Genomic DNA, 26,449 nt, shown 5'->3' on the forward strand with positions numbered 1-26,449 from the left:
GCCAAAGGAGCGCCACTAGCACATAAAATATTTAGTACTGAAAGAAGGGGGATGTTAGGAAAGGTGATAACAGTTATCCACTAGGTATTTTATCCTCTTAATTTTCCAGCAAAGCAATCTAGATACTGAGTAAAAGGCAAAGGCGTCTCCTGCCATAAATACCTCAAAACAGAAAATAAATAAATAAATAAAATAAGATATCCCCAGGCATACCAAATCCCACTCCCAAGCACATTCTTTGTGTTCAGATGTACCATTTACTTAGTCCTCCACTTGGAGTATGAAGTAATCCCCTCTTAGCTGCAGGGGGATAGGTTCAAAGACTCCAGTGGATACCTGAAACTGCAGGTAGTACTGAACCCCTCTATATACTGTTTTCCCTGTACATACATAACTATGATGAAGTTTAATTTATAAATAAGACATGGTAAGAGATTAATAAAAGTAACTAATAATGAAATAGAACAATTATAACAATACACACTAATAAAAGTTATGTAAATATGCCATTACTAAGTAAATAAGGCTGGGACTGAGACACCTCAACAGTCAATCTGGTAACTGACTAATAGGTGGGAGCACATATGGGGTGGAGACACTGAACTATAAGGGATGAATCATGTCCCAGGCTGGATGGAGGGGACAGTACAATATTTTATTACACTACTCAGAATGGCATGCAATTTACAACTTATGAATTATTTATTTCTGGAATCTTTCATATAGTATTTTAGATGATGGTTGACTGAGGGTAACTGAAACTGCAAATAACAGGGTGCCACTGTACAGGGAGGTGGAGGTTCCTATGCCTCCCAGTAAAGAGAGTACTCAGTAACTATGGGAATAGTGGTAGCCAAATACCATTGGTTGAGTTGAATCATCAAATATATTTTATGTCACAGAACATTTGAGCTGGAAGAAACCTTGTCTAATTCCCTCATTCTATTGCTGATAAGATTGAGATCCAGAAAAATGAAGGAATTTTCCTAAAATTCATCTCTTTATAGTCAGGGTACAGCCTACCATCTGTGTGTCCTGTGCCCTGATTCTGTTCTCTGTCCATGGCTATGATGTTTCTACAACCCATTTATTGCTTTGCCTGAAGTCTAGCTTCTGTGCATTTCATGCAGCAGGTTTCTCTCATGCACACATTTCTATCTTGGACTAGACATGTGGGAGCTGCAGCCCCAATGAGGTTTTGCATTGCTTCCAGCTTCCGGCAGAAATCAGAGGGCAGGTGCAAGAAAGACCCTATGAAAAAGAACCAGCATTCTTATTGCTAGTCACAACAAGCTGTAGTCCTGGCTAAAATGTACTAAAAACACTTTCTCCTTGTTTTGTAAAGAATCTGAAAATATTAGTGAGCTCTTAATAGAGACCCATCTGATTAATTTTAATGCAAGAACAAGATTATCGCTTATCCCTGAGACAAAGCTCTAATGAAGACTTTTTCTTGCTTAATGTTGGAGAACTACAAAAACATTCAAATAAAAGACTTTTTGTTAACTAGAAAGATAAAGCTGAAAGCAGGTAAAATATACATTAGCATAGGTTAATGCAATCTGGCAAGGTTAGGGAAACTGTATTATTCCAATAAAATCAATCTAAGAAAAGTAAAACATTCTATACATTCTCTGTTTATTTTGAATGCTTAAAAAAACAAAAGAAAAAATACTTTGCAGGTGGTCCTGTAAAGGTATGTTCGCCTTTGACCTTGTGTATTGGTTTGTTTTCTCTTTGGGTTTTTTTTCTTCTATCATTGTAAGTTAAAATGAACAAGTCATCAGAGTTTGTACTTGATCTTTCAAGATTCTACTTTATACTACCCTATCAAATGTGTTTATATTAGGTTTTCAAATCAGGAATGAAACTAGTCCAGAAGCTGACCTTCTATAATAGAAAACCTCTTTCAGGTACAGCAGAGTGCATAGCTGAAAAGCACAGTAAATAGAGAGAACTGATCCCAGGTCTAACTGCCACTTTTCTGACAAGTTCTATGACCTTGGGAAGCTCGTTTTTCCTATCCAGGCTCAGGATCCACATTTGTTGTTAAAGGTGTTAGACTAATGCTGAGGCTCTTTTTCATCTTTAAAATGCTCTGATTATTTGTAGTTCCTTTATGTCACCCAAATGAATTGCAGCTAGCTCTCTCTCTCTCTTCCTGCTTGTCCATCTCCCCTCTCTTTTTGATCCTTTTTTCTGCCCTTCCTTGCTTCTTCTTGCCCTTCCTTCTTTTCACTGACTTTTTCCTTTTCACTGGAGAAGAATTCAGGGCTAGGACTACATGACTAGATGTCTTATGGTGCCAATGGCATCATAAGATGGTTAGAGAAAACTGAGTAAGGTAAGGTTGAAGATGGAGAAATTACTGAAACTGCTAACTGGCATCAGACACTGAGATGTTGTCCAAGAAGTCAGGACCTTGTGGTAATAGATATAACTCTTCTATTGATTTTTTTTAACAGACTTTTTTTATTGTTGTTAAAGTACAGTTGTCTCCATTTTCCCCCCACCACTCCCTACCGGCAGCCATTCCCACCTTCCACTTTCAATCCTATTTCTCTTTGGCTTTATCCATGTGTCCTTCATACATGTTTCTTGACAACCCTTCCCCCATGCCCCTTATCATCTGCTCCCACCTCCCCTCTGGTTACTGTCAGTTTGTTCTTAATTTCAAGGTCTCTGGTGATATTTTGATTGCTTGTTTGTTTTGCTGATTAGGTTCCACTTATAGGTAAGATCATAGGGTATATATCTTTCACACCCTGGCTTACTTCACTTAGCATAATGCTCTCCAGATTGGTCTAAGCTGTAGATAAGGATACGAGCTTCTTCTTTTTTCTGCTGCATAGTATTCCATTGTGCAAATGTATAACAGTCTCTTGATCCACTCATTTACTGATGGGCACTTAGGTTGCTTCCAGCACTTGGCTATTGTAAGTTGTGCTGCTATGAACATTGGGGTGCATAAGTTCTTTTGGATTGGTGTTTCAGGTTTCTTAGGATATATATAGCCCAACAATTGAATTGCTGTGTCAAAATGCAGTTCCATTTTTAGTTTTCTGAGGACATTCCATACTATTTTCCACAGTGGCCGTGCCATTCTACATTCCCACCAACAGTGTACTGGGGTTCCCTTTTCTCTACAACCTTGCCAGCACTTGTTGATTGTTGCTTTGTTTATGATGGCTATTCTGATGTAAAGTGGTATCTCATTGTGGTCTTAATTTGCATCCTTCTGATGACTAGTGATACTGAGCATCTTTTTATATGTCTCTGGGCCTACTGAATGTCCTCCTTGAAGAAGCGTCTCTTCAAGTCCTTTGCTGATATTTTAATTGGCTAGTTTATCTTCCTGGAGTAAAGTTGTGGGAGCTTATTATATATTTTGGAGATCAAACTCTTGTCTTAGGTATCATGGGCAAATATGTTTTCACACCCTTTTTCATTTTACTGATGTTTTCTTTAGCCATGAGGAGGTTTTAATTTTGATAAAGTCCTATTTGTTTATTCTTTCTTTTATGTTCCTTACTCTAGGGGACATATCAGTGAAAATATTGCTGTGTGGAATATCTGAGATTTTCCTGCTTATGTTCTCCTGTAGGGTTTTTATGGGGTCATGACTTATATTTAAGTCATTTATTCATTTTCAGTTTATTTTTGTATATGGTGTAAGTTGGTGATCGAGTTTCATTTTTTTGCATGTAGCTGTCCAGCTCTCCCAACACCATTTGTTGAAGAGGCTATTTTTACTGCATTTTATGCTTCTGTCCCCTTTGTCAAATATTAATTGACCATAGAGACTTGGGTTTATTTCCAGGATCTCTATTCTGTTCCATTGGTCTATGTGTCTGTTCTTATGCCAGTACCAGACTTCTTTGATTACTGTGGCCTTGTAATATAGTTTGATATCAAGTATTGTGATCCCTCCTACTTTGTTCTTCTTTCTCAAAATTGCTACAGCTATTTGGGGTTATTTATGGTTCCATATAAATTTTTGAAATGTTTGTTCTATATCTGTGAAATATGTCATGAGTACTTTAACAGTGATTGTATTGAATCTATAAATTGCTTTGAGTAATATGGTCATTTTGATGGTGTTAATTCTCCCAGTCCATGAACACAGTACATGCCTCTATTTGTCTGTGTCTCTCTTAATTTCTTTCTTCAGTGTAGCTTTCTGAGTACAGATGTTTTACCTCATTGGTTAGGTTTGTTCTTAGGTATCTTATTTTTTGTTGTTATTACTACATCAAATGGAATTTATTCCTGGTTTCAGTTTCTGATATTTCATTGTTGGTGTGCACAAATACCTTCAATTTATGAATATTGCCTTTGTATCTGTTCTTTTGCTAAATTCTCTTATTATATCAAGTAGTTGTTTGGTGGAGTCTATAGGATTTTTTATGTACACTATTATGTCATCTGCAAACAATGACAGTTTTCTTCAGTGGAAAGAAATAAAAGATGCCTTTTATTTCTTTTTCTTGTCTGATTGCTGTAGCTAGGACTTCCAATACTATATTGAATAGAAGTGGTGAAAGTGAACAACCTTGTCTTGTTCCTGATCTTAGTGGGAAAGCTTTTAGTTTTTGCCCCTTGAGCATGATGTTGACTATGGATCTTTCCTATATGGCCTTTATTATATTGAGGAATTCTCCTTCTATTCCCACTTTGCTGAGTGTTTTTATCATAAATGGGTGCTGTACCTTATCTCAAATACCTTTTCCACATCTATTGATATGATCATGTGATTTTCGTCTTCGCTTTTGTTTATGTGATGTATTACATGTATTGATTTGCAAATATTGTACCATCCCTGAGTCCTTGGGATGAATCCCACTTGGTCATGGTGTATGATCTTTTTAATGTATTGCTGGATGTGGTTTGCCAATATTATGTTGAGAATTTTAGCATCTATGTTCTTCAGTGATATATGCCTGTAGTTTTCTGTTGTATCTTTATCTGATTTTGGGATTAAGATGATGCTGGCTTCATAAAAAAACTTTGGGAGTCTTCCATTCTCTTAGATTTTGGGGGAACAGTCTGTGAATGATATGGGTTAGCTCTTCCTTAAACGTTCTATAAAGTTCTCCTGTGAAACCATCAGTCCAGGGCTTTCGTATGCTGGGAACTTTTTGATTTCTGCTTCAATTTCATCAGCAGTTATTGGTCTGTTCAGGCTTTCTGCTTCTTCTTTATTCATTTTTGGAAGGTTAGGTTTTTTAGAAATTTGTTTATTTCAACCAGGTTTTCACATTTCTTACTATGAACAACTATATGTCACATTGCTTACTATGAACAACTATATGTCACATTGCTTACTATGAACAACTATATGTCACATTGCTTACTATGAACAACTATATGTCACATTTCTTACAATCCTTTGCATTTCTGCGGTATCAGTTGCAATTTCTCCTCTTTCATTTCTGATTGTGTTTATTTGGGTCCTCTCTCTCTCTCTCTTTGATGAGTCTGCTTAAAGGCTTATTAATGTTGTTTATTTTTTAAAGAACCATCTCCTGGATTTATTAATCCTCAGAATTGTTCTTTTGGTCTCTATGTAGTTTAATTGTGCTCTGATCTTGGTTTTGTTTCCTTTCTTCTACTTGCTGGAGTCAAAATCTTAATCAAATATCCAAGGCCACAGAGCCAGTAATTTAAAATGCTGCAAAGCCAACCTATTTTTTTCTTTTCTTTTCTTCTAAAACCTGTCCTTGAAGCTAACATACCTGGTCATGGCTCCACTATGTGGAGTGTCAGCCATACCCAATAGCCAATACACTCTAGAACATTTCTGTCATCACAGAGTTCTACTGGACATTGATGCAAAAGACTGATTCCTTAGCCTCACCTCTACCCTATCTTGATTGGGAAAGTGGGAAATTCACTTAATGTGACATATCTCATGATTATGCACCAAAGAAAAATAGTTCCTGTTCTCCTATGACCAAATAAACATGTGTGGTCACTATTTTATCCCCAAGAGGCTGACACAGTGTGCGGGTGCTCAAAAAATATTTATTTATTGGAAAGCAAACAAAACCATGAATGAGGCCAGCAAAATGGGCAATATTCACAGTTTTGCAGGAATTAGGTATTATACAATCAGAGGAAAGAAATTATAAAACAGAATAATATCCAATTACAGAAAAAATAGTTCTGGCTGTTTTTAATATAGTTTTCATTAATAATTTACCACTGTGTTTGCAGAGGAAGGAGACACATAAATTTGTGTAGAAACAAAGCAGGACTTCAGATGGATTTAATACAAAACAAAGGCATTATAATGGAACAAAGTGGAAAATTCTACAAATATTTCTAATTCTCAGGCACAGTATTTGTGGAAATCTAAGGGATGACAAGCAGATGTCTGACTCTGGCAGGTCCACACCTTCCTTCATCTTCAGTCCTTGCCAGCACCAAGGAACCCACTTTTCTTATTTAAATAAATCACTTTCTCTTTGATAAAATTCTTCTCTGTTCCAAAGCATTAAATCCTTAAGGTGTCTGAGAAGGTAACAGCCATTAGAATAATTGTTCCCAAGCCATAAAAACCAGGACTTTTATTTCCAGAGCTGTTATAAAATTTTTTAACTTCTTAAAAGTGTGTTTCTTTTGACTGATCTCAGTGAAATATAAGGCTGCAAGGACTGACAGAGGGATTCCTGGAGGCAGGCAGGCTGTACTGATGGACACTGCAGATGCTTTATAATTCCAGTGTGATGTTATGGAAGTCTTTGCACCATGAAATGCACAACCTGAAGCATTGTGTGCAGAGCTGGCTTGTATTTCAGGATTTTTTTACTTCATTTTTCGGTGAATACTTTTGTAAGGATGTGGAACTTGGTTGAGGCAATAGAAAGCAGGAACTCCACATCTGGATCCTTGTACAGCTTTGTGACCACAGAGAAGTCACATCCTTTCTTTGGGTCTCAGTGGCCCCATCTACAAAATGAGCATATGACATTTCTGGCACATTAAAACTTACAAAGTTAAAAAGAAGACATAGAGGTGAAGGCACTTTGAAAGTTTAAAGCACTCCAGACAAGCTAGGTGGTGTTATGGCTAACTGGAACATTCAGACAAAGTTTGTTCATGACCATAGCTACTTACTCTTTCCCTTTTGTAGAAATCAGAGGCAAAGTGGAACCTGCTCACCACCCACTCAACACCTGAACATGGCCTTTGAGAACATCCACTGTGAAAAAAGTCTATAGCAATTGCAATTGCTTCGTTTTTAGTAGTGAAAATTATAATGACATTATTTAAAATTGCAGGCATTTTCAAGAGAACCTCCCAGCCCTGGGAGGGGGTTCTATTATTATCCTCACTTTCAGGTGAGGAAACCAAGGCTGAGGAGAAGTGAGGTACCCTGCACAAGGCCACACAGGTACTAAAGAGCAGAGCTGGGCTTGAAACCCAACCCTGACTCCAGAGCGTGTACTCTTGACACTCATACTTCTTAAATAATATACTATGTATACTTTTAAAAGGAATAATAGCTGCTTCTTATGGAATGGATACAATGCACTAGGCAAAATTCTTCCCGTTTCACAGTGGTTACTCAGAAATGGTAAGCAGCTTGCCTGAAGTCTCCAGCAAGTTAGAGGCAGAACCAGGATCAGATATTATGCCCATCTGATTTCCTAAGGGCTGACTTCCCAACCCTGCCCTGCACCAAGAAGCTGAGTGGGCAGCTCCACCCTGTATTATCCCCCTGACTAAAGCAAGTGTGATCAAAAAAGCACTAGGAGTTACAGAGCTTAATGACTTCCTAATGAGTTTGCTTAACAGCCCGTCCAAGTCACTCTTAAGCACCCATGATGCTTGTTTAAGTGCCCAGCCCATTACATCCCTTCAGACACGCTGCTCCAGATCAGCAAATCTAAGAGACAACACTGAACCAGGGTCATGGGGTAAATATTTGGTTCCCTGGATACAGCTGCAAGTGTTGGGTGAAATTTCTTCTCACAGGTCTTGTTCCTTCTGACAGAGGCAGAAGGGAACTGAGATTGGAAAGAGCAGTAATAGAAATGGGGAGAAATTTGCTGACAGAGCACAATGACATGTGCTCAACTCTGCTTACAAATGAAAATGATGGAAACAGCTCTCACCAATGCTTCAAAGTCATGGTGGCTTCCCTCGGCAGGAAAAAGCATGCCAATGATTTGATAGATTCCAGAAGAACAGTAGCTACACAGTGGGTTGGAATTTGGTAATTAAGAGAAAAAGAAGTCACTCAGTTTTCAATGAGACCTGAACAGTAGAAATGGTAGAAAACTCAAAAGTGAAGGGAGAGAATCACTCATCCCACATACATTTGTTAAGTCCCATAAGGGGCTAGGCACTGTCTTAGGAGATAGCAAAGCAGCAGTAAATAAAACATTCTGGTGGCAAATGACAATGAGCATGAAAGGTGAATTCCTCGGTCAGGAGAACCTCAGAGGTGAGCTTGCTCACAGGGGAATTGGAGGTATGTGTAATAATAAATTACATAGTTATACATGAATCTTCGACCACACAGGAGGTCTGCACCCCAGCCCCCAGTGCTGCTGAAGGGTTAACGGTGCAAGTCACCTTTCATGCTGGCTTCTGTTTGCCAAGCTCTGTGCCAAGCTGCCCTGAGCACAGCTGCTCTGTTGGGAGATGTATTAGTCCCATTTTAGAGATATACAAAATAAGTCCTAGGAAAGTTAAGTGTGCTGGGTATTCAACATAGTTCCATCTGAATTTGGAGTCTCTGTTCTTTCACCTTTGCTACATGGTCTCTCAATGGCCTCAACATCCTGACATTGTGCTCTGAGCACACACTCTTGCCAAGACCTCCTTCTCCCATTGAGCTTCTCCAGAATGTAATGCTCAGTATTAAACAAGCAGCTCTCTGGGGAAAAGGGCACCAATTTGTAGCATTTGCCAATTTCCATGGTGTAAATGCTCTTGCCATGACCGATTTCATGTTACCAATTAACATCATTTAACTGGAAAGAGATGAGCACACCATTAATTACTAAGGCTACCTACTGTACAGATTCAATAGACATAAATCACCTCAAGAACAAAGATAATAGTGAAATGTCATAAAATAATTGGAAAGTGACAAGTTTTGAGCATTTATTACCTTTGCTTTTAATGTAATTTATTTCATTGTAAGTTTATAAACTTTATTTTTTAATATTGGTTATGCTTAACTACCAGCTTGAAAATGGGGCAGTGGTCCCTTAGAGGCTGCTGTGAGAGACCCCATGTCACTACTCCCCCAAAGGGTTCTTTGTCCCTCATTATATTTCCTGGTGTTCTCCCAAAAATCTTTTTGGGCTCCTTTTTTATATTACTTTTGTCTTCCTGACCTGTGACCTTTTGATTTTGTTTTAATCCTTGAATATTGTGTTAGCTTCAAGAAAAGACTGAATCTCATTTGAAAACACAACATGCATTAGGTGACAAAAATATTTCTTCATAAATATTAGAAGTGCCTAAGTTGAGAGAGAATGTTTCTTCTGTGATGTTAAATTCAGTCCTGGACATTATGATTAAGAATTTTTCTATCTTGTCCCAGATGAGTTTGACTTTTCTGTTTTCACAGTTTGGTAATGCTCTTCTAAACCCCTACACAAATGTGGCAGTGCCACCAGCCAAGCTAGGCTCTGGACCTAATAAAATCTGTTTGTATGAATTATAAACTCCCTAAGGATTTATTTTAACCTCCACTTGTGTATGAACCACTTAGAACAAAGAGACTTTGAAAAGCATAAGTCAGAGACATTCTAACAGGGTTGATGAAAAATTGAAACATGAAAACTCTGACAATGAGTGAGTACTCCAAAATTAGTGTAAAGTTGGTTTAGGTTTTGTATTTAAGTTTGTGTTTATTTTTAGGTTTCAGGGCAATGTATGTGATTTGTTTGCTGTGTGCATGGCTTATATTCAGCCCAGAATTCCAAGTGAATAAACAGTACCTAGACTATCTGTAACTTACAAGCACTGCCGTTTATTTTTAAAATCTCTTCACCCTAGATGTGCTTGTCTTTACTTCTAAGTTTTTGAAAAGCATAGTACTTTTTCTCCTTCCTACGGACTGTTTTTCATGGAAAAAGAGAAGACTGACGTTTGGCAAAGCGGAAAGTTTCCAGACCACAGAGTATCTGCTACTTACATAATTGCCGAAACTAAAATTTCCATTTTCTACAAGGCGCCTGGAGAACTTTGTTTGTGGTCAACCTGGACGGCACACCAGAACTAAAACCTGCACAGCCCACAGGCTATACTCTAGGCTTTTCTTGGTTACACTTTGTGACTTCCTGTTGACAGTATCTGTACCCTCCCTTGTTGTTTTTTTTTCCTTTTCTTTTTTGACTCATTGATACTGTACTGTGACATCTAAAAATACAGCCTAACAACTGGTCTTAAGTAAAGAGGATGTTCCTTTCTGGAAAAGAACAGTAGGAATATCCTGCATGATTTTCTGAAAATAAACATTTGACAGTCTCTCATCTAAGTTTCTAATTGGAAAAGTGCAGAGTATTTATAAAAGGAATCCAGCTTTTCACTGCAGCTTTTTCCATGAAGAAGCTTCCATGAAGAGGTGTTACCTCTTTTCCCCCTTGTCATTCGGTGAACTCCTTGTTTAAATTGGCTCAACCCCTTATTAGTCAGGAACCTCAGGCAAGTTATTCTCAACGTCTTTGTGGTCTCAGCTTCTTCAGTGTGAAATTAAAAGCACAACATTTATTTCAGGGGATTTGTGAGAATTCAGTGGATAAAATGTGTCTCAGAGCATATGACACAGACAATGCAGGCAGCACACATTCATCTCCACATCCTGTTGGTGAGAACGAAAGTGGCTGACACAAGCCACCATCTGGTCACAGTCAGATAAGGCTCAAGAGTTTGCAAAAGTTCCCAGCTTTGGGCACGCGAGGAAGCTAAAAATGGGGTTCTTGAGTTAACCTGTTGATTTATCACTAAGAAATTAAAATGGAATTAATTTCTACCTTTTGGGTTGCCCAGTCCTTCCAGGGTTTAACTGGTGGATAGATTTTCAACTTGAGTATAACATTTTGACCTCTTATTAATCTAGTTTAACATTTTTCTGAGAAAAATATAATTCATCCAACTCAAAATAACCACTTACACTTAACATAACAACAGTTAACAACTTAAAAATCATTTCCACTGATGATGGTACTCATTGCACTAGGGTAAAGCTGACAAGGCATGTTAGGCAATTAGCTCAGACCCTAACAACCAAACTCTGCCCAAAAAACAAAGTTTATTACAGGTGACAGGATTATCACCTGTACCTTTTGTGTACATTTTAGGATCAACCCTCACTAGTACTCTGAGAGATAAACAAAGCTAAATGGTATTGGTTCTTATCATTCCCATTTCTCAGAGTCACATACTAAGTTCAATGGCCAAGCTGAGACATAAGCCTAGCCCTCCTGATTCTAAACCCTGTGCACTCCTCAGGGACACCAGCCTGGGGTGGCCTGATGGCCAGCAGCTCCAGACCTAATAAGTTGTTTTGTTCTTTCTTTCTTCCTTTGAAACCTGGCCTTTATTTATGCCAGCCTCAGGAGATCTGGCTATACTCTGATAAGGAATTGTCTTTTATGAGAATGCCTTCTCCAGGGACAATCTGCCAAAGCTGACCAAAATTGCTTGCCAGGTGAACACTAGAGCTGCAGAAATGTTTGTCCCCTGACCAGCCCTTGTTGTTTGCTGTCCTCCAACCTCTGCCACAGACGGGAGCTTGCAGTTGAGTGCTATTGTCCAGAAAACAGGGTTATCCCTCCCATTTCTGCTGGGAGTGGCTTGCAAAGAGCAGCAGTTCACTGTAAGTTCTCTCCATCTGTTTCCTCATTTCTCATGTTTCCTGGGTAAGCACAGAGTTTTGAAGTAAGTTTTGCACACGCCAAGAAATTCATTTCAGTTGAGCTATTTCAGAGCCCTTACTGTTATCTGAAAATAATGTATTTAATGACTAATAGGTTTTTTTCTTCTTTTTACCTCTAGAGCAGTTGTTTTCAACCAGGGGTGATTTTGTTCCCCAAGAGACTTTTGGCAGTGTGTGGAAACATATTTGCTTGTAACAAGACATGGCAGGGTGAGGTGGGGTGTTACTGGCATCTATTAGATGCAGACCAGAGATGCTGCAAACATCCCACAATGCACAGGACAGCCCACAACAGAGAACTATCCAGCCGCAAATCTCAATAGTGCCAAAGCTGAAAATCTGCACTCTAGCATAAGCTCCAGAGACAGTGGCCTTGCTTATCTCATTTGTGGATATATATTAGTACCCAGCTTAATGCTTGCACTTAGAAGTGCTCAGCAAATGTTGGTTAAGTGAATAAATGAGCAGATGATCCAGAGACTTTCCACACTGAATTATTGCATTGTGTGCTAGATTGCATCTTCAGTCCAGTGTAATGTGGAGTCAGGCCCAGGCAGCCACATAACTGATTGATATCCTCCTATATCCAAAGTGTTCACATAAGCATGAAAGAGCCAGCAGCCCAACAGGTGGGGATGAATTCTATCCTGAGGCTCAAAGGAAATCAATAGCAAAGACATACACAGGTGCCCATTTTTAGAAGGTGCCCATATTTCTTCAGTGCAGAACCAGGAGATAGCCAAGCATGGTCATTACAGAAGCCTTGCTGTTCCTCTAGTCTTGCTTCTAGTTGAGAAAAAAAACTGGTTTGGAGAACCCAGATCCAGTTTTTCTATAACAGTGTTGTACACGGCAATCAAATAGGTGAAATCCCTCAGCTCTGTGTGATTTAATATATAAGACTCATCAGATGGGACATATAGCAGAAGTAATACAACACAGCAGTGAAGAGCATGGGCTCTGCAATCAGGGTGCCTGCATTTATGACCTAAGCTGCCTCTTCCTATCTGTGACCTTGTGTGGTAGGTAAGGTCAGTCACATACCTTCTGTGAACCTCAATTTTCTCATCTATACAATGAAGCTAGTATTGGAATCTGCTTCTAATACTAGCTTCTGTCAGAATCTAGTCAACACTCACAGGGTTGTATGAATGAATTTAAATGGCCCTTGTAAATTAAATCTAGGCTGCTGGACAGACCCAGGCACAGTTAGCTAGCTGCCGTTACTCATTAGCATTTTTCCTAAGGCAGATAGTTAATTTTCTTTGGTAAGCTGAATTTACCACCTCTTTATCACTCCCAAGTCCTGCCCATTTTCCTTTCTTCCTTTGTTCCTTTTATCTCCCCTCTCTTTCTTCTCCTCTCCAGTCCCTCTTTTTCCTCCTCACGGCCAGTAAACCTGAGAGAGAGAGAGAGGGAGAGAGAAGGGTACCAGAGTCCTGCTTTTTTACAACTAATAGAATATGAGATTCTATTCCAGGTCACAGCTACATGATCCTCTCTGCATTTCAGTTCAGCCATCTATAAAGTCTAAATGTCTTACCTCTTAGGGTTATTGAAGGAAGATACTGTGTGTGTGAAGTGCTTAGAGCTCCTGGGGCATCCCCCTGCTTAATAGAAGGTAGGAGAATCATTTATTGATACTGAGAAAGCAGCTCCCAATGACTACACATTGGGAAGGAAGTGCCCTTGAAACCTGAGGGAAAAATCACAGCTGGTGTAGCTTGGAGACATCTGTGTCAGTAAAGACCATTATCTGAACGCAAGTGTCAATAGCTCATGTTCAGTCAACACTCACAGATGGTATAAAAAGGCCCTGTTCAGCTGGGGTTGACATCATTTGAGTGAAATATAAAACTCCATCCACTCAATAGAACCTAAAGTAAGAATGTCCTAGATACATGCTTTCTGCCTCTCTCCAGTTCCTTCAGAGCAACTCATCTGATGAGGCGTTTAACAGCACACCTTGTTCTCTGGATGGAAAGCTAGCTTTGTATGTATAAGTCTGTCTGGGCCAACACTTGGGAGATGTTTTGGACCATCCTCATTTAGCATTATGCTCTGTGAATTTAAATAATTTGTGATTTTTTTCATTGTTTACTGTGTCTAGGTTCTGAATAGTTAAGGTTCCTTCACTGGGCAGATATTTATTTACCACGTTCTCACTATGTGCCCTGCACTGTTGTTCTAGGCCCTGGGGATACAATGGTGAACAAATCAGTCAAGGTCTCGCCTATGAAGTTACCTTTTGATGGTGAAAGATAGACAAGGATGAACAAAAAAAAAGGAAGGGAAATACTAGCTGCAAAGAAATGAAAGCACTGTGATATGGGAGAGCTCTACTTTATTTGAGGACAGGGAAGGCCTCCTGGAAATGGCATCATTTGATTTAAGGTCTGGGAGAGGCAAAAGCACCCAATCATGCAATGATCTGGGAGAGAGTAGTCCAGAGGGAACAACATACTCAAAGTCTTGAAGCAGGAACAAGGTTTTGTTCTGAGGAGGAAAAGGAAGCCATTGTGTGGATAGTGTGGCAAGGCAAAGCAGATGTATTGGAGATAAAATTAGAGAGTGGGGGCACAGGACATGCAGGCGTTGGTGGTGAGCTGAAGATTCTCTACTGTGGTACATGAGAAGCCAGTGGGTAATTTGAAGTACAGTAAAAGGATTGATCTGTATTTTAGAGATATCACTACATGGCCAGGCAGAGACTGCCTGACATGGGGCTCAGCAAAAAGCATGCAGCCTGGACAGATGGCTGATGTTGCATGCATCCAGGCAAGGGGTAATGATGGGTTAGACTCTGGATGAGAAACTCCACCAAAAATCATGAGGAGCTATTTTTGTGATGTAGGCCCTCTCATGCTGTTTTCAGAAAAGGTCAAAAGGGAATGTGGGTGGGCAGGAGGGGGCAAGTAAGCTTGCTGCTTCCTTACCAAACTTTCATACTTCTGCATCCCAAAAAACTACTAAACCAAAGCAGTCTGGGGTTCTTCTCTTTTTTATAGCTGTTATTTACTGTCACTCTCTAAGCTGATCTCAATCACCCTGAATAATCCCACATTGCCTTGTGCTGACTTGTCTTTAGGCTTCTCTTTCCTTCTCCTAAATGCAGTAGTGGCGTGAGGATTGGAGGAGGGGTATAATCACACAGAATGAGCTCCACTTTGTACTACACTACACCAAAGTGTTCCTGGAAGCTAGAGGTCTGGTCTGAGGCCAATTCTTACTTCCCCCCTGATCTTTCTCATTTGACCAGTGAGCAGAGGGGCAGGTCCCTCCACCAACATGCAGCACTTACTCTGAGAACCTGCTCTGTCACCTGGGCAGCACATGCAGGGCAGCCACAGACCAAGGTGGGATATTAACTTGGCATACACAGTCAGTCTCTATATTCCTGGGCTCTAACAGAGGGGTAGAAGATGGGAAGTGCCTCAAGTCTCGGTAGGTGCTACATGGAAATTTCCAGATGCATTGATGCTTTTGGCTGTCACTGGGTAGGGGTCAAATCTGAAATTTTTGATGGTCTCTGTGGGGCTCAAAAGTGATTCTTTGTACCTCAATTTCACACACAAACAGAGAGGAAATTTCTTATGGAAAGAAATTTGCACTTCTTAGGAACTCCTTAAAATGAAGTATAGTAACCTATCTTAGCAAACTGGTTTTTGTCTGGGATGAGCAGACCAAAGAGCAAAACAGAGAAGACTCTTCCATCTTAAAGAAGGAAGTTCGTAATGAGACGTGCTCATTTACTTATTCTTCTCCTAAGTGGTATTATAGAACTGCTGTTTTGTAAAGAAAGCAAATTGTCAGGATAACCAAGTAGAATGTGAAATGGAAAGCCAATATATTTCATTTCTTCCATGGGTAATAATTACATTGAAAAATGGGGTAGCCATGACTGATGTGGTTCTGTGAGTTGGGCATCATCCCACAAATTGAAAGGTCACCAGTTCTATTCTGGTCTGAACACAAGCCTGTGTTGTGGACCAGGTACCAAATCTGGGGGTGTGTACGAGTCAACTAATCCATGTTTCTCTTGCACATCAATGTTTCTTTCCATTTCTCCCTCCCCTCCCCCTCTCTAAAAATAAATAAAGTCATTTAAAAAAGAAAACAGAACAAAAGAAAAATGGCGTAATAACAAACACAAGCTCAGGAGCTAGTCTGCCAAGGCTGGAATCCCAGCTCTGCCTCTTAAGACCTATGTAACCCTGAGCCAGTTACTTGGCCTCTCTGTGCCTCAGTTTCTTCAACTGTGAAATGTAGCTAATGGAGATATTTACCTCATAGCATTAAATGAATCATATATTGAATGTTCTTGATAAAATTAGGTGATGTTTTTATTTTTAAAATTGATTCTGTATTTATGGATATAATTATTGTGATCCATGAATAGCTTCCTATAAATATAAGTCCTGTTGTTGAAATTAGAAGGTAAAACATCAATGGGGCTCATGTTTCAAATAAGTAAGAAATGCCTTAGTTTGGTGTTTTCTTTTTTGTAGTTACAGATTTTTTAATTTTAAAAAATCAACCTGCTGGCAGAAATGCATTTGAATAAGATAGTATTATTTATTAGGTGAATAACCTGTGTGCAACATTTAAGTTCTGGCCTCACGATCACTGTCTTGAGTTTTAATCTCTGGTCTCTCGTTAACTATCTGTGTGGCTTTGGGCAGGTCCATTCTTTAGTTTCCCCAGATCTCAAATAAGCAGTGTTTATTAGATACCTTGAAAATTTTTTCTATTTATAACCTCTACACTTTCAACTACTCCTAGTGAATGCATTTTTTTTCTGGGACCAAAAGGATTTTTTTATGCCCATTTGGGACACTTTGTTTTCCCTTTTTTGCCCACTCATCTCACCATCAAAAAAGGGCTGTGCATGGGGTTACATGGGAGGCTGTCCCCAAGCTGACACTTTGCAGTGTAATGAACACCATGCATAGCTAAGTGCCGAAGAGTTTGGGCTTTGGGTTTTGGTCTAGTTCTGCCATTTAAAAATCTTGTTATTTATAATCTCTTTGACATCATCCACTCATAATATTGGGATAAAACTATCTACCTCATGTGAGTATCACAGGATATTAATCTGTGAAAAGTGCTTAGTACAATGCCTAGAACACAGAACATGCCTGTTATTTTATTACTGTTATTATTAAAATGCCTAGCTGGTGCCAGGCACACAGAATGTACACAGGAACCAGTCAGCCCCCTTTTTCTTTATTTCTGCTCCATCAGCTCTGGAGAATATTTCTGCCCTGTGGTTGTTAACTGGCTTGTTAACTTTACCTGTCATTTATCTTCTTTAAAATGTGTTAGTGATAATCTTATTAAAAAGCTTCTTCTTTTTTTAATGGGAGAATAGATGGACTACAGAAAGATTTAGCTGATTGTTTGTTAATTTTCAAGCCAATAAGGACTGTAATAAATGTGGCCCTCAGAAGTGGTTTATGTCCCTCTCAGGATGCCACAGGGAAAGCAATCAGGACATTGCTTATCATAATTATAAAACATTATTTTGAGTTAGAGCCTGGCTTAGAACTTCTGTGCAAGTTACATAATTTCTCAAGCCTGTTTCCTAGTCACTAAAATGACATACCCCTTCATGGGCTTATGTAGAGGTTGAAATACTACACATTGATCAGGGTTAAGTGTCAGCACTTTGCCTGCTGCACAATGTCTTTGAGGCAGGTGAAATCTCTTCCTTAATATCACATGAACTTGAGTCAGAGTTTGCTAATGTACATGATGGGACTCCCAGAAACCTGCAGGTAATAGGGTTAGGGGAGCCACAGACCACAAACCTCATATAGACATAAGCACCAGTGATTATGTGTTGACTACTTTACTATATTAATAACATCATTGGGGGAAGTTCATCCTTTTGAAAACTTTTGCCTTGATTTACGGTGTGGGTACTTGTGTTATCTTATGAAGATGCTTTTAGTTGCAAGAAGCAGAATACAAATCAAGTTAGCTTAAGAAAGAGGGAAAAATGTGGATTTATTGAAGGAATACAAGGGTGTGTCATGGAACCCAAGGACAAAAATTCACCCAGACCAGTGGAAGGACTAAAAGTGACGGGAAGACATAAGGGACACAGACAGCTATTCAGTCAGCTGTTCCTCTCAGGCTGCAGGATTTCTCCTGCCTTCAATTAGCTGCTTGTCTTCTTCCTTCTCTCTGCACATGGCTTTCCTTCTCCTCCACACACAGCAGATACTGACTGCCTCCCAGCAACCACACTGTCATTCTGTCAGTCTTAATTCCACATTCCCTGGACTGAGGTTCTGAGGGGCCCAGTTTGGGTAAGGTGTGCATCACTGGTCCAATTAACTGAAGCCAAAAAGGCAGGACCATGTTATACCAATACAGCCACCACTGTCCATCACGATGGCCATGTTTGTCCTGAGATGGGCAGGCACACCAAAAAATTTACAATTAAATTCTCTAAGATAAAATACTATGTTCACAAAAGAAACAGTGACTCATCCAAAGGAGGTCCAAAGCAAAATGGAAAGTAAAAAATATTTTCTTAAAAAAAAATCAGGGAATAAGGCCCTGGCTCAGTAGTTCAGTTGGCTAGAGTGTCATCCTGAAACACCAAGGTTATGGGTTTGTTCCCCAGTCAGGGCACATATAAGAATCAACCGACAAATGCATAAATACATGGGACAACAAATTGATGTCTCTCTTCCTTTCTCTCAAATAATTAAATTTTAAAAATATATAAATAAAATCAGTAAATTTGTTTGGATTATGCAACACACTAGCTTGAAATACTTTATGAGTTTTGACATATTCCTTAATGGATTCATACTGTTTGAGTTGATGAAGGACAACAACAAATTTAAAAACAAAAAATAACCAGAACTGCCAGAAAATTGAACTGTATGGAAGTCCAATTCATTCAGACTGGTGGAGGGGGGTGGACACAGGCAGGTGGGGTGGAGAGGATGCATGGCAAGGTAGTGGCTGGAGGACCAGGTGGTCCCACATTTGTGTGCGGATAAACCAGAAGGAACAACTGGGGAGCAAGGAAGACTGCATAACCCAGGGTTCCAGCATAAGAAAATAAAGCCTCAAAACCTCTGGCTGTAAAAAGTCTGTAGGAGTTGTGGGGGTGGGAGAAACTTTTGGCCTCATAGGAGAGTTCATTGGAGAGACCCACAGGGTGCTAGAATGTACACAAACCCACCCACCTGGGAATCGGTGCCAGAAGGGCCCAATATGCCTGTGGATAGTGGGAGAAGTGACTGAAAGCCAGCCGAGAGCTGAGCAAGATGCATTGTTCCCTCTCTTACCCCTCCCCCAGCATACACAGCCACAACAGAGTGAAGTGGGTTGCCCAGACCTGGCCAATTCCTAAGGTCCCACTCCTTACAATGTAAGAGGCATGCCAAAACAAAACGAAAAAAAAAGTCCCAAATGAAAGAACAGATCAAAGCTCCAAAAGTAGAACTGAATGATGAAGAGATAGATGCAGATTTCAAAACACTGGTAATCAGGATGCTCACAGAAATGATTGGGTATGGTCACAAAATAGAGGAAAAAGTGAAGGCTATGAATGTGAAATAAAGAAAAAAATAGGGAACCAACAATGAAGCGAAGAAAACTGAGACTCAAATCAATGATTTGGAGCAAAAGGGAGAAATAAACATTAAACTGAAACAGAATGAGGAAACAAGAATTCAAAAAAATGAGGAGAGGCTTAGGAACCTCTGCTCCGGCATCTGAATCATAGGGGTGCCAGGAGGAGAAGACGAAGAACAAGAAATTAAAAACTTATTTGAAACCATAATAAAGGAGAACTTCCCAAATCTTGCAAAGGAAATAGACTTCCAGGAAGCTCAGAGAGTCCTAAAAACATTGGACCCAAGGAAGCACACACCAAGGCACATCATAATTATATTACCCAAGATGAAAGAGGAGAGAATCTTAAAAGTGGCAAGAGAAAAGGAGACAGTTACCTACAAAGGAGTTCCCATAAGACTGTCAGTTGATTTCTCAAAAGAAACCTTGCAGGTTAGGAGGGGCTGGAAAGAAGTATTCCAAGTCATGAAAGGCAAGGACCTACATCCAAGATTACTCTATCCAGCAAAACTATTGTTTAGAATGGAAGGATAGATAAAGTGCTTCCCAGACAAGGTAAAGGTAAAGGAGTTTATCATCATCAAGCCCTTATTATATGAATTGTTAAAGGGACTTATTTAAGAAAAAGAAGATGATCGAAACTATGAAGAATAAAATGACAACAAACTCACAACTATCGACAACCGAACCTAAAAAAAAAAACAAAAGCAAAAACAAAAGCAAGCTAACCAAACAACAAGAACAGGAACAGAATGACAGAAATGGAGATCACATGGAGGACTATCAGCAACTATCGGGCAAGGGTAGAATGGGGGAAAAGGTACAGGGAATAAGAAACATAAATGGTAGGTACAAAATAGACAGGTGGTAGTTAAGAACAGTATAGGAAATGTAGAAGCCAAAAAATTTATATGTATGATCCATGGACATGAACTAAGGGACAGGTGAAGAAGGATGTATGTATGACCCATGGACATGCTGGTTGGAGAAGAGGTGAAGGACAAAGGGGAATAATGGGGAGGAAAAATGGGACAACTATAATAGCATAATCAATAAAATATATTTTAAAAATTTCTGGATGGTTACACATATACAAGCACAAATATTAAGAGTATTTACTTCATTTCCAGAACATGTGTCCAATGTAATAATAGGGTAAAACATTTAATGTGCAATTTTAAAAATATATATCTTGTATATATTGGAAAGTTCATACAAAGATGATCTGTGGGGATTCTCCTCAGATTGACAGGATAATGGTTTCAGTAGGTCAAATGACTTGAAGTATGAGTTAATCAAGGGTGACCTTTGTATTCTATGCACTATTTAAATATTTTACAAAGAATATTTTCTACTATTAAAATTATAAGTGATAAAAATTAAATCTAATTGGAAATGTATGCATCAAGTATTTTTAACTGTATCTTAATTGTTCTTAATTATAGTAGTGACATAATGTGGGCAGAAGTTTCAAAAGTGGAAACTTTCCATTTGAACTTCAGAATTATGTTTTTCTTTCTATAATTATGCATATATTATATTTATTAAAACATAACAATGAATAGAGACACTTCATTTGAAAAAATAAAATATTGATTCAAAGAAAAATATAGTAGTTTCCTCTGGGTAGGAAATCTACTTTTTATAATAAAATCTTATGTGCATGTGTAGGGATTATTTTTTCAATACATTCATTCATCTCTGCTTTTCATTCTCCTTGTAAATCAAAGAGCTTAAACATTTTTAAGTTAAAAAATCCAAGAGCTAATGCCATGTAATAAATTTGTTTATGATGAAGCCTCTTGAGTAACTCAATACAAGCCATTTATAGGCTGAGCACATCACATGTGAAATAAATAATAAATCAAATTCAAGGGTCTTCCTGCCAGCTCCAACCCTGACACCATTCTTGATATCTTGTCCCACAGATGACAGAAGGCAGGCATTGCCAAGTGCACCTCCTGGATGATAGGAGGCTGGAGCTGCTGGTTCAGGTATGTATTGCCCACATGACGAAAGCCCACCGTGGTGCCCTCTGGGAGTTTCATAGCCTAGATTCAGGCTGTTTGCTTACCTGAGCCTTAAAGCCAGTGACTGAGGATTGGCTGAGGAGGAAAAGGTAGATTTGAAGTCAGAAAACCTGGTCTGTATGGGCCTAGAGCTTGGTGACGTATGAGAGGGGACCCAAAAACACCCAAAATAAAACAGAATTATCTTCTGAAGGGTGGCCCCCTTGTAATATCCCACTAGCTGAGTATTATAAGAACCCATCTGTCATTGTTGTGAGAGGCTGCATTCAGCTTCAGTGGATTTTTTTTAGAGTCTTTTAACCCATTTACCCATTTCATGATGGGTGATTTACGAGCTCACCTGCCCACACCATGGTGAGTGTTCAGCAGTTTTTGATCAAAACAGCATGAGCCTCGTGCTTCACCTTCCCTATTCACCCAATCTTGCCCCAAGCAACTCTTTTTTTTGTTTCCTTGGATGAAAAAAGTCCTCAAAGGGAAAAACTTTTGTCAAATGGGGAAGAGGTGAAACAAAAAATGGCAGAAACACTAAAAGGCATCAAAATTGATGAGTTCAAAAACTGTTTTGAGCAATGGAAGAAATGTCTCAATAGGCGTATTGCATCAAATGGAGGATACTTCGAAGGTGACTGAAGTTTAAACATGTAAGAATAAATACACATTTTTAATAAAATCTGGGAGTTTGAGGGGGTCCTCCCTCATATATACAGAGATACTTGGGTTCCAATCTCAGCTTTGACACTCAGTAGCTGTGTGACCTGGAGCAAGTGACTTTACTTCTTTGGACCTTTTGTTGGTAAATTGGGGAACATAATGCTTCCCTGAAAAGGTTATTGTGAGCTGAAAATCTGTATTCTGCCACTTTCCTGCTACATGACATTTTTCAAGTTAATTACCGAGTTTCATAAACTATAAACTGGGATTAAGATTGCCTAGCCTTCCTTGCAAAATTATGGTTAATATCAAGCTAGATTATATATGGGAATGAAATATCTGTGTACAGTATATGAGACTGTATGAGTAATGACATAGTAATTGTTGATGCTTCTCACTTTATCTACCCCATACTTTGGACCGAGAGCCTTAAAAATTGTGGAAGTCCCTGCTGACAGCCACAACTATGGCTATGGTTAGAATTCTTTCCTTTGACCAAACCTAAATTTTACTCCCTTCTGAGGCTCACTATGCATAGGTTTCAATTGGAATGAAAATAATACAGTCAACAATAGTTTCACCAGAGTAAACATTTTAGTCTACATTTTTACCTGTTTTTCTTTTTTTTCCCTTTTCTTTCTTTCTTTCACTTTCTTTCCTTTCTTTTTTTTTCCTTATTTTTCTCCAATCATGACTATTCTTTCTTCACCAACAGCAAACATTCAACCCTCAAGCCATCATAATGAATGGCTCAAAGTTTAAACAGAATCCATCTAGCATGCCCTCCTGAAAACCCCCTTTTCTTCTACAACTTCAACAAATCCAGCATCCACTTTCACTTCAGACATTCTGGCTAATTCCAAACCATGCTTCTTTGCACCAAGTACAGTGCTTCTTAAAAGCCCATAGATTAGATCCTTCTTCTAGGTGCTTAGTAAGTATTAGTTGGTCACCATCTATACAGTGGGTACAATTACTCCCTAGAAAGAAATGAAAAACTTAGGCTTTGTAATCAGATGGAACTGGGTTCAGATCCCTGCCCTCCCTAACTAACATCAAACAAGGTTCTTAACTTTTCTTGTCCTCAGCTGACTCATCCATAAAACAGAAATAAGGACCTATACCTCAAAGACTCATTGTAAGAATATGAGATAATAGATATAAAAGAGTTCTGCATAATGAATGATTATTATTATTGTTGTTATTGTTAGTTCCACCTGTGATGACCACCTCCCTCCACAGCCTTAAGTCTTAATTCTTTTCAACTACCCCCCACCAAGTAAAATTAATCTTACAGTCCAGAAAGTGAGGTGTTTAACATTCTTTGTCTTGGTCACTAGCACCATACTACATATAAAAGAGTTTTTTTCCAAAATACCAACACATTAGTAAGCACAGTTTTACCTTAGAAGAAAGAAGTAAGGTACTGGACTGAATTTCAAATATATGAAAATTATGATCTCATTGACGTTTCTATTCCCATTTCCCTTCCTTTCCAATCGGTTAGAGAATGGTCTTTAGTAGATTTATTGTTGCAGCATGGGGGGCAGGTATTTAAAAACAAACAAAAGTTATTTCAAATGATTTGGGGCAGAGGAAGGTGGTAACAATAAGAGAGAGAGGCAACCAAATTATTTCTAATCAGATTTTCACACTGTCAGCCCAAACTTTTATCAAGAGAGTTGCTGGACCTCGTGGCTTCACATTTCAACCTGAAAGAAAAAGAGTACTTTGGAATCACCTTTACAGATGACACGTAAGTTTTTTTCTAGTCATTTTTATTTCTTTACCTTTTGTCTGAACTACTGACTCATTGTCATTCACAATTAGCAAAAAAGGAGGAAGATGCTCCAATAATTAGAGTACATTCTGCTTAAAGATTTTTTAATGCAAGATTTTTCTCCTAGGGCTATTGCAAAAAGAGAAAAAAAATATTGATCATTTTAAGAACTCAAAATATTGTCCTGTTTTAGAAATTTGGATGCAATGTGCTTTATTGAATTCATTTATCAGTGAGAGAAATACGAGATAGTCATTCATTCAGATCCTAAAACTGAATAATGTTTTGGTTTTGGTGACAAGAAAGTTTAAAGGCAAATTTATGGCCTACCCATAAAATATATATATAGTTTAATATGGAGTGGACTTTTTAACTCCCATCTAGGTCTATTTTATGTTATCTCCTTACCATCTTTTTTCTTTTACATTCATTTTTGATAATTTGAATATTGTATATATTTCTCAACAATTTAAATCTTCTCCAAAATGAGGCAAGTATATTTGCAATAAATGTGTGATAATTTAAAACTCCATGTAAGCAAATGTGTTTGGACTTGTCAGCACTTTTTTATGTGTGTGTGTCTATCTGTTATTGGCAGCCCAATTCACCTGTATTCTAACTCACCCATATTATATTCAGACTGATACATTATCAGAGGAATTTGCCCCCTTTCTGGGGATAATTTACAAAGATCTATTCAAATTTTAAAATTTAAGAAAATGTGTCCCAGACTAACTATATTGGCCAATCACCCAGTATTCTTTTTTGACTCTCCAATTTAAGTGTTCTTTCAGTCTGCAGCTTCACCAGACATAGGATCATCTGCAGAAGGGGTTAATTAGTTTTTCACACCTGTGCCTTCTGATTCTTCCCAGGCTTGTGGGCTACAAGGATAGGACCTCCTGGAAATGCCATTGGCCTAGGACTTGGGCTGGGGAAGACCAGGCAGCTAAATTCTCAAGAGACAGGGAAAAACCTAAAAACTTTGATTCTAGACTCAGTATATATATATTTTTTTAACTTTTTTCTTTTTTATCCTTACCCTAGGACATGCTTACTGATTTTAGAGAGAGGAAAAGGGAAGGAGAGAAACCTCAATGTGAGGGAGAAACATCAATTGGTTTGCTTTTGTAGGGGCCCCAACCAGAGACCAAACCCAGAACCCAGGCTTGTGCCCTAACTCGGTATCAAACTTGTGAACTTTCTGTTTTCAGGACATCACCCAACCAACTGAGCCACACCAGTTGGAGCTGGACTCAGTATATTTTCTGAGTAGGATTCAACAAAGTAGAAAAAACTGCACTCAACATCACCTACCTTAATCTGAATCACAAAATTATCTGTTCACACAGTAACTCATTGAGACCCTGCATGATCAGTCCTCTGCTGGATGAAATAGGAAATGGAGGTTCCCACTGACCAAACGCTGTAGTGGGAAAACCAGGACTAAGTAGTTCATGTGAATCAATGATTACACACACACACACGCACACACACACACACACAGAATCTGAATGTGAATGAAATAATAGCTAATAGTATAAGACATAAAACCATAAATACTTCATGGTTAAGTTATATGTTACAATCCATGTGTGCCATAAACACTATAATTTAAAGAGATCACAGAGTAGAGGCTAAAAGCATAAATACTGGAGTAATTTGTTCACTCAAAAATATTTCTTGCATGCCTACTAAATGCCAGGCATTGTTCTAAGTCCTGGTAAGTCAGTTTTGAACCACAAAGACAAGGTTCTTGCTTTCTTGGAGCTTATATTGCAGTGGCATGGTCTAGCAAAACAAATAAATAAGTAGATACATGGGAAAATACCAGAAATGATAGTTCTTTGAAGAACATAAAACAAGAGGCCATGATTGAAAAAAGCTGGGGTACAGTTTTAGACAAGGTGAGCTAGGATGGTTTTTAAATGTACAATAAAAGACAAGAACCAGTATGGAGTTTCCTTAAAAAACTAAAAATGGAGCTTCCATTTGACCCAGCAATCCCACTTCTGGGAATATATCCTAAGATCTCAAGATACCAATCAAAAGAATATATGTACCCCTATGTTCACAACAGCGTTATTTACAATAGTCAAGATCTAGAAACAGTTCAAATGCCCATCAGTAGATGAGTGAATAAAAAAGTCATGATAACCCTGACCAGGGTGGCTCAGTTCATTGGGCATCATCCTGCAAAGCAAAAGATCTGCAGTTCGATTCCCGGTCAGGGCACATTCTTGTATTTTGGGTTTGGTCCCTGGTCAGGGCATATATGAGAGGCAACCGATCAATTTTTCTCTCTCACATCGATGTTTCTCTCCCTCTCTTTCTCCCTGCCTTTCCCTCTCTCTAAAAAAAATAAATAACCCTGACCGGTGTGGCTCAGGAAGTTGGGTGTCTTACTACAAAGCAAAGAGTCACCAGTTCAATTCCCAGCCTAGGTTGAGAGACAGCTAATTGATTTTTCTCTCACATATCAAT

At 38.8% G+C, this 26,449-nt stretch overlaps 1 protein-coding gene across 3 annotated transcripts in view; it reads left to right on the forward strand.

Annotated features, from left to right (window-relative positions):
• FRMD4B (FERM domain containing 4B) overlaps positions 1–26,449 on the forward strand; it is a 193,957-nt gene that overhangs the window by 31,726 nt on the left and 135,782 nt on the right. For all 3 annotated transcript variants that reach the window (XM_037130749.2, XM_037130748.2, XM_037130750.2), the window contains exons 2-3: positions 21,430–21,495; positions 23,847–23,941. In XM_037130749.2, coding sequence (XP_036986644.2) covers positions 21,430–21,495; positions 23,847–23,941 — 161 coding nt within the window. The remainder of the gene's footprint in view (positions 1–21,429; positions 21,496–23,846; positions 23,942–26,449) is intronic.

Source organism: Artibeus jamaicensis, unplaced genomic scaffold (genome assembly GCF_021234435.1).
Source record: "Artibeus jamaicensis isolate MK-2021 breed Jamaican fruit bat unplaced genomic scaffold, CSHL_Jam_final contig_1157, whole genome shotgun sequence".
Classification (NCBI taxonomy): Eukaryota; Metazoa; Chordata; class Mammalia; order Chiroptera; family Phyllostomidae; genus Artibeus; species Artibeus jamaicensis.